At 41.1% G+C, this 9723-nt stretch overlaps 1 protein-coding gene across 6 annotated transcripts in view; it reads right to left on the bottom strand.

The window, feature by feature from the left end:
- Window positions 1-331: 331 nt before the first annotated feature.
- fat3a (FAT atypical cadherin 3a) overlaps window positions 332-9723 on the bottom strand; it is a 156708-nt gene continuing 147316 nt past the window's right edge. For 4 of the 6 annotated variants that reach the window (XM_018701644.2, XM_051065369.1, XM_018701655.2 and 1 more), the window contains 4 exons: window positions 9462-9575; window positions 6936-6995; window positions 6126-6161; window positions 332-3681 (listed from right to left, as the gene is read on the bottom strand). In XM_018701644.2, the coding sequence (XP_018557160.1) occupies window positions 3056-3681; window positions 6126-6161; window positions 6936-6995; window positions 9462-9575 (836 nt within the window). In that variant the 3' untranslated portion in view covers window positions 332-3055. The remainder of the gene's footprint in view (window positions 3682-6125; window positions 6162-6935; window positions 6996-9461; window positions 9576-9723) is intronic. The other 2 variants (XM_051065371.1, XM_051065372.1) reach the window with 1 other exon arrangement.

Here is a 9723-nt window from a genome sequence, read left to right as displayed (position 1 = left end):
ATTTGTGAGACATACACATGCACTAATTTGACTACCACAGCTTTACACTTTGACTCTTATTGTCATTATCCTAAATACAGTTTCCATACAGTACAAACTCATTCTCTACACAGCTCTGCAATATGACATTATCAGTGGAGGGACAAGAAAACTTTGATCTCTGGTCTTTGGCCAAGGCAAATTGTAGTGGGTGAGTGATACTGACAACAGCAAGTCAGATGTGCGAGACTGTGCAATGCAAAGTATTATCCAAAAGTATTTAACATGGCTGTCAGTGAACAGATGTGATGTGTAAGGGTGGATTTATCTCAGATTTGAAAAACAGTAAACATGGTGAGCAAGAACCTTTTTATTTTCTGCACTGAATTAAAAAAAAAAACAAAAGTAAAAAAAAAGCACTTACTTTGTACACTTAATTTCTGCAGATAGGGGACATATTTTTGACACTGCCTAATGTCTTTGAAAACAAACAGACCTGAAAAGAACATTAGAAATTCATCAAAACATTCCAGATGAAAGAAATGTACAAAAACTTTCCCTCATTACCATAAAAATGTTTTAACAAAACAAAATACAAACCATCTGCTGGGATGAAATGTCTGGATTTAATACTGTGCAAAATTCACCTAGAATATTTAAATGGCATCCATGTGGAATTAAAAAGCAATGCTAAAAGAGTAAAAACAACTTTGAGCGTAGAGTCAGTGGCAGAGGAGGAATGATGTGAAAATAACTGATATTCCACAGTCTCTTATTGTCCACATTCACATCAAACAGTCCAACAAAAAAACTCAAAGGCAGTTCAGGATTCAATTCCATATCTACAAAATCTGCATTTTAACAACCTAGCTATGTACACTGTACAGAGATTTAAACACAAACATACATCTTTTACAAAGAAAAAAGGAGCTGGATGCCCGAGTGGATCAGGCAGATTATAGTACAATACAGTGACGATCTGAAGCAGTCGGATGTGCTGTCTGTCCTGGAGGCCAGATGGGAACTAAGCCATTAGTGACCTGGATAAGGGTTTGACTTCTGTCTGCAAACGTGGTGAAGATGCTACAAAGTAACAGAAAACATTGGAATGCAATATCACTAAAAATGTGTCTGCCCCACATGGCTTTTTGGAAATAACGGTGTGACAACATTAAACAGATCAAATTTGACTCAGGCTCACAGAATAATGCAGCTGGTGTTTGAGACATTGTGACACTGTATCCTTTACAATGTCTTTTCACCTATTTCAGAAGAAAGAACAATTAAACTATGGCACAAAATTTAATCAAAAACATCATGATGAACCAATACCAAATCACTAGTGCAAAATTGTTAAAGCAATTCCACAAAACAAAATGACTGAAGCAAAGAGTAGCTGTAGTTGCTAAGGATTTCTGTATCAACATTTCTACTTAACTCTGGGGATAGATTATTTTCTCATGATCGTGTCTTAATTATGTCATTTTTACAACATAACACACTGTGTTTTTGTGATGCCCACATCTATTTCTGAAAAGTTTATCCAGTTATGGATATTATTCAGGTCATTTACTTAAGCAAAAATATGACAATATAAAAATGGTCCATTACAGTCAAGTCCAGCAAGATGGAGCAGTGTTGGTGTCAGAATTAAATATTTATCCCAGGAGATCAGTCCTCAAAGATCCAGTGTGTAACATTTACAGAGATATATTAGCAGAAATAGAATATATTATACATAGGTACATTTTTATTAGTGAATAATCACCTAAAATTAATAACTGTTGTGTTGATCACTTAGAATGAGCCATTTTTATCTACATATTGAGTGGGTTCTCTTCCACGGAGTCAACAACTTTGTGCTGCCACGTTTCTACTGGAGCTCAGGATAGACAAACCAAACCAAACAGTGGCTCCATATATGGCCTTTCATGTTTTTACACTGACAAAGCAGCTTGTGTACGGAAGACAAAGAAGATGAAAACGGAGAGGTTAATATACCTAAAAACAGCAATGTAAACGAAACCCTTCACGTGACAGACTAGTCGATGGGGTAGTTGACGTCATTTTATCACCTAACGGCCACCGTAGACTCTCTGGCACACTTGGAAAGGGAGGTGTGAGAGTATTCAGTTGGTTGCAATCTGCATTCTCACCAGTCCTACACACTGCTCCTTTAAAGACTAAATATAAATACTGCGTCTTACTTGGAGATAGGTTTAACTGATTTATGATCTTGTGATTACAGGCATTGAAATACATTAACAACTACAGCTGCTCTTGGCTTCCACACAAAACATGGTACAAAAAAACATTTTGCATTTTGGGCTCATGAGAGAGGATCATTGAAATGTCATGGCTTGGTGGGGATCTCAATATTTCTGGGAGAGGAGCAAGCACATTCCACATCAAAACAAATAAATGGCTTTTTGAAATGTGGCCAGAACACTGATTCATACTTATTCACCTGTAAGGTCATACTATTTTACAAAGTCTGTACAAGCTCCGGGCACTACAAATTTTACAAATCCAAGGAAGAAAAAGGGAAAATGGGGACTTGTGTCTTTTTTAGAAAGAAGTGGCCCGATGGGCTTCTGTGAAGGAGCAGGGAACCAAACAACCCTTTCACTTTCATGATTGTCCTTTCTCTTTTTTCAAATTTTCTCTACCACATCTGTAAATTTTAATCTCTCTTGGATTAATCTTTCTCATTCACATTCTCTATCCCACTCTTTTCACATTACAAATGACTCCCTATAGGAACAGGACAGTTGTGCACTTTGGGGACAGGGCTGACAACACTGAGTCTGTTGTTTATGGTACTGTAAAACATGACACTTCCATTTCTGGACGGAACTGCATGGTAGGATATTTCTTAAAATAAGTTAAATGTGGTTTTGAATTTGTGGTTTTAAGGTCATTAGAGTATATGGTTGTAGCAGTACCTAGCCTTGTTGACAAAGCATTTCATCCCCTGTGATCTCCATCCACTTGTGCATCTCCCTGTATCTACACTAATCTTATGCTCCTTCTGGCCCATTTTACACCTCATAGCATCCCTGCACTGGTCAACCAATCACACCTCAGTCTGTTGCTGTGAGTCAGTGATGATGGTCACCCCTCGACGAAGCTCATCCATACTGTCAAAGTCGCTGCCATGTTCAGAGTCATCCAGCCCACAGGGGGCTGACATGTCTGAGGCTGATGATGCACCAACAGACAGTCGCATATTCAGTGACACAGAGTCATCAGTGTCCCCATTTCCTGGGGTTACCCCACAAGTGCTGAAGTCTCCGTGGGGCACCTCCCCAAGGGGCAGCTGGTGGGGAGGCAGGTATTGGCTGGGGTGGAAGTGTGGCCTGGAATGCTGACGCCCAGTGCTGCCAGAGCTCAGTGTGCTCTCCTTGGAGACCGGTGGGTTGGTGGGCAGTGGCGTGTAGGGCTCAGGATAGTCCTCGCCTGTGGGCAGAGGAGGTGGCAGCTGGTCTTGGCTCAAGAACACTTCTTCGTGGGGAGGGGGGTAGTCACTGTCGATGTCATAGCCCCCCAGGTAGTAGTCTGACTCCAGTTCACGGGTGCTTCCTCCAAGGCGGGGGGCTGAGCCTGCTACTTCACTGCCAGGACCTGCCTCATAGCCTGGTACCTCTTCAATGTCTGACAGCCTTGTGCTCGGCATCCAGTCAGAAGTGTCCCAGTGATACGCTGTACAGTAGAGGGGGAGACGGTTAGTAACAATCTGCACTGTGAAAATCAGTGGCCCTCGTTTGGCCGAGCCAACAAACTGGTCTCCACAATGTAGAGTTGTGCAGTAGACATGCCTTGACTATGCACCAGGCACACTGAACTCAGTAACATCAACAATACAGAGAGGTGTTGAGGGTCAAGTACATGACACGGCACAACCTGTACAGAAAACATGTTAGGTCTTTGGAGGGTATGTGACATGCACAAGAGAAGCCTTTGAGGGTCAGGGTCACAAGAGTCGCAGCATGCTGAGATCATCATGAAAAATTGCAGTGCTCAAACCATATCAATAAAGGGCTCAAAAAAACACAGCAACATCTGATTCTGGATGTTAGAAGTATACACCAAGTAGCTGGGAGATTTTTCTGTAGGTCAGCGTAGCAAAGTGATGTGTGCACACATCAGTGGGTTGCTGGCTCCGATGCACCCTGCTACCATTTAAGCACATGCAAATATTTAATACGCAGTTTTGAATAAACCTGTAATCAATCAGCTTAGTAGCTGTGTCCCATTCAGCGACCAGAGCAAGACTCCCCTCACCAGAATACTGACTCGAATTGGTTGATCATCCCATTTTTGAGAGATGACCTGTTGCAGTTTTGCAGATAATGACTGTTCTCTCTCAGAAGCAAAGGCAGAAGTAGCAAAGAACTGTGGTAGATCATTGGGTGACTGAACTTCACACCCTTTCTGTGACTAACAGTCAACGGTCTCATTTAACCATGGTGGTTTTTGTTGCCTGTCCAACTTCACTAAAGTGTAGCTGTAAAAGTATTAGTCAAAAGAACAGTGATATGAGTAGTTTGGAGGTTTTGTATGTTGTTTAAGTTAACTATGAGGCTTTGTTGGCCATTGATCATTCTGCCGGTAGGGGCTCCAGATCAGAAAACATTCATGACTAACCTGGGGCTAAAACTAGTGATGTGATGTGTCTGAATTTACCACGAGGAGGCTACTCTCAAATAAAACTACTGTCCTGTCTTGATGAAATGAGAGCCATTTAGGGTATGCTATGGTGTTAGCATTGAGCACTGGAGCCAGCGATCTACTGAGATAGCAGGAACGATGACGGTCATCACAAAGGTCAGGCTGACCAACAAGAAAATCTACCAATAATTCTGTATATTAATTCAACTGAAGGCATATTTTGTTTAAGAGCATATGGTGAGTGAAGTTAAAACAAAAGCAATGACAAATAATAAAAAAAAAGACATCCATGCATCAAAGCAGAACACAAACCATCTGAAGACTGAGGCTGTGAAAACTTCATCGAGCAACAACTGGTACAATACCATCACTGGGCTGGAGATAAAAATCCAAACAAAGTGGCGTGGTGGGATGCAGTAAGGTGAGACGTGGCAGGAAAAAGGGGAGGGATGGGGGGGGGGTATGAGTGTCTGCTCTGGTTTACAAAGTTGGGTAAGCACAACGAGCAGTTGGAGGTGGAGGGGGCATCAGATCACACATACGCACACAAAACTCCGACTAGGAAAGGGGGTGAGCAGAGGAGTTTATCAGTGGCAAGGTATGGGAGTATGAAAGCACAGCTGGGTATAGAGGGAAGTAGAAAGATACAGAGGGTAGACAAAATAATTTCAGTCAGGAGAGACTACCTTTGAAATGAGAAGTGCTTCTCTATAATATTTGATTTCATGCAGGCTGATGGTGGAGTAAAGTAGAGGTTGAATACTGGCTTCAGGTTTAGGAGCTCAGAGTATCACTCTAAAGGTGCAGCTAATTTGATGTTAATTAGCAACTGGCTCCCCTGCAGAGAGATGAGAGGAGCAGTAGCTTTTGACTTTGGCTTTAATCGTCACCAAATTTCAGCTAAGTGTGAGAGATCTGCACTGGTTTATTTTGCCCATGTGGGTGGATCCACAGATCGCAGCGATTCCACTGAAATTAGGTGTTTTATCTCCAAAATGTTGCTGTTTTAAACACACACAATTATGTTTTGGTTGCCACGGCTCCCAGAGGCAATAACAGACTCTACCAATGACTGGGAGGCAAGACTGTCTTTTCTCCACTATCTTTATATACAGTATCTGGTCTGGGGGCATTGCAGGTTAGTGCAAATAATGACTGAAGAAAAAGGAGAGAGTTTTCCTGAAATAACCTTCTCCTGGACTATAGCTCAGAACTGATTTCATCAGTTTGCTCCACAGGTGGATCATATCAGGTTGAATACTAAATAGCCTACAGGAAAACTGCTCCATTGAGGCTCTGAGTTGAAAAACACAGCCTAATATGACCCAGCAGTAGCAGTATTTACCATGTGAATTTTGTGCACAGTGAAGTTACTTTCATTGGATGACTTATTTTGTCTACTCACTGCAGATAGACAGATAAAAGAATAGATGGATAGGTAGGGGAGGGGTAGAGGAGGAGGGGCTGGTAGTCACCTCTGTTGTAGGTTTGACCTTGGTCCATGACTGACACTGTCAGATGGAAGAACAACATAACACAGAGGCCATTAACAGTGTCTGTTGTTCTTAACATAGTCTTAAGATAGGACAAGATTTGCTGTGGGCTCTCTTGTATTTATAATCACATCAATGTAAAATTCTTGAGAAAGTAAAAGTAAAAGTGTCAGTCCTGAGTGAAAGGTTGGCCGTTGTGACCACCCTGTTTTTGTTAAAGTAACTCAGAAGTAAAGGTATGAACAAGCATCTTGTCAGTTTTCTCGAGATAATTGCCCAATGACGTGCCATGAAGAGCCAACAGCCTGCGGGTTTTCATTTCAACTAAAGGCTCCACTCACTGATAAACACTTGTCGAATGAGTAGAGTAGAAGGGAGGATCTCATCAGTGATCTCAGTCACCTACTGAGGTGATCAGTTGGCATGAAAATCTGCTGAATGATGGCTCTCAGTGGAACATGGTTAGCCATCACTGCTTTATGAAAAAATATACTGACCACTGAGAGCTAATGGAATAGAAGCTAACCTGGAAGTGGGTTGGACTGACTGTGACAATGTGTGAGAGAGAAGAAAAGAAATATTCTGTAAATGTAAGTCCTAATGGTTACAGCTAAGCTATGTACAGTGGCCAGAAGGGTTTGTTACTGAACGATACAGTATGTCACACACAATAAGAGTGTATTTAGCTTAACTGAAAACACCTCTTTCAGAAGAGACTGCAATGACAAGACTGAGATAAGAGAAGAGTGGGAGAGTGAAAAGGATAGACACAAAGGGGATGAGACATGGTACCTTCACTTTCGATTGTGTCGACTGCATCATTGACCAGTCGAATGACAGTCACTATGGAGGCTTGTGGAAGGAAAAAAGGAGGAGATAAGTTTTGAAATACAGTCATTCAAAGTGAAAAATGCTCATCATGGTGTTGGTCAGGGGTATCCCCTCACACCTGTGGCATTGCTTATGGCTGACATTCCTGTCTGCAGAGGGGATTTTCTGGTCTGACACAGTCAAGCCTTCTTGCTGATTTTGATGTTTGGGGGCATTTGCACACAATATTGTTAATATATATGGAGGTTTATAGAGTTTACACTACTAAACACAGAAAATTAACCAAGAAAGCCACATGAGAACAAAACAATAAAAAAGCAAAAAGCTGATAAAACAACATCTCTGCTGCTTTTTGTCATTTAAGTGCAGATACTTTCTCATCTGATGACACCAGTCAGACTTTAGCAAGCACAGGAATGTCAATGGAAACAGTGTTATTTTGGTTGAGGCAAAATCCACATATTCAATCAACTGATGATTAGGGGCTAAAAAGCTGACAGTTTTGAATTACAATCATTCTGAAAAGTAAAACAATGAATCTCATGGATTGCAAATAAAATCTAGTGAGAGCAGCACAATGCAATGAGAATGAAGCACAAAACCAAAGACACAGCTCCAGCACAAAGGCCAAACAACCACCAGCACCACGCTGTGAAGCTGTCAAAACCCCTAAGCCTCTTCAAGAATGCTTACAATGATGTTGTTGAGAAATCATTATAGGGACTACGGACAGTTGTGAGAAAAAGTTTGTGAATGTTTCGGAGTTCATTCCTATAGTCAGGAAAACATGGGAGAGAGACAGGTGTGTGACACACAACAAATTGGTCCTCCACTTGAATGGAAGTGAGAACACTGTGGTTGTGTGGCATGAACCCAATCATTGCTCCCTAAAAAAATCGTAAAGTTTAAATGAGAATGAGGTCATTAAAATCAGGAGTTTATGGCTTATTAAACATGAGTAGTCTGTCCACTGGAACATTTGACCTGATGGTGGTTCTAGAGGAGACAATAGGGCTTATTTTCTGGGAACAATGAATATCCACAGTAGAGTTTACATGAATCAGTTCCATTACTTTAAAGATGCTACTGGTCTCGCTCAATCTGTACTTCTTGTGGCTCATCGTCATGGCTCAAATACTGCCCTGATTATAAGTCTGTATTTAGCCAAGTATGCCCAGGTGTGTGGCTGCTCTGCTGATTTTAACCAAGAATGCTTTGGGCAATGACATCCCAGCATATATTTTAATTATGTAGTTAATTGTGATGGCGGAGGACAACACACACACCAAATTTAGTTTTGAGATTACTTTAAGAAAGATATTAAATGTTTAGATTAATATCACCCCAGTATAGAAGTGGTTAATTTGTCAGCATGAAGATCTTCCCCACCATTTTCAGTCGTGAAAATTTGCTACTCAGGCAAGACTGGGAGGTCTACTCAGGAGCCACTTACTGAAATGATCAATCTGCCAATGTCTATTGTCATCCCTGGGAATCAGTCCTGTCTCAGCACACCTCTGGTAATTAGACAGTGACACATATGTCTACAGAGCATGACAGAAATGAACTCATCAATGTCAGAGAAGGAAGCAGAGGGACTGGATGAAGCGCAGCAGACCTTCAGACCATCTCTGTCCTCTGAGTCCTCCGACCAACCAGCCAGAGCAGTCGGACCAAATGTCACCACAAGTGGTGTGTCTTGTGAGTTTGGACTCCTGAGTTTTCCTTGTGTTCTAGGGAGAATAAACTTGGCATACTGGGTCTCATATCTATGGACCACAGTGTTGCCCCTGTGGAAAGTTTGGCCTGATGTTAGGGTAGATGTCAGTAGCTCATTTGGTTTACTCTAAAAATGTCTTTTTGTTTTACTTTTCAATTACATATTTATTACCATTTTTGGAAATACTCTCCTTTACTTTGCTTCCATGTTTTCTCTCCCACCCTCATTTTCTTAGACTCCTGCATTTAGGCACAAAAGGCCCCCTATGACACTGTTACTGAAGATAACTGAATGAAATTTCTTAATTTGTTCCTTTTTCTAGTTTAAAGTACAGGACTCAAATTGCCTTTCTTTTGAAGTTAGAGAGATTTAAACTGGAACTGCTTAGGCTATTTCTTCAATAAAAACATGACAATTTGAGTCTCTCTATTTGAGATTGCCTGTGTGTTTAGATGATGGGGATTTGCTATTGCAGCATTTTAATAGCAAATAATGCAGTAAAATAACTTACTCCAAACAATTAGCCAAACCTTTTCTCACAAACGTATGAAAACCAAGTGTGAAGGATTGCACTGGTTTTGCATGGATCTTGATGAGCAATTTTTTTAAGCAGAGACACCCAGTGTAACCAAATAATAAACAAGCAAACGAAGCATTTTAAAATAACCACATTACAAAAAGCAAAACAACAAAGAAAAATGAAACTCTATGGGATTGTGGTATTCTGAGAATCCTGAAGCACTCTTCCTGTGAAGGGTGTGTCTTACCGTTATCATCACAGGAGTCGGACTGGAAGGAGCTCAGTGATTGGACCTCTGAGTTGCTGCCTTTGTTGCTCCCTGAGAAACACGTTACTTCCTCTGCCATGTCAACCATCTTACCTGAAGGAAGAGGTCAGGGGGTCAGTGGTCAAAGGCCTTTTGAGGAACTGAAGCAATGACTATGTATGATATGAACAACAGTCCTTATGCATGTATTCTATACTAAAGGCAGAAATAAGAATTGATGACTATTAAAGTATTTATAAGT

This window comes from Lates calcarifer, linkage group LG21, assembly GCF_001640805.2.
Source record: "Lates calcarifer isolate ASB-BC8 linkage group LG21, TLL_Latcal_v3, whole genome shotgun sequence".
Taxonomy (NCBI): domain Eukaryota; kingdom Metazoa; phylum Chordata; class Actinopteri; family Centropomidae; genus Lates; species Lates calcarifer.
This window is presented reverse-complemented; position numbering and strand designations above follow the sequence as displayed.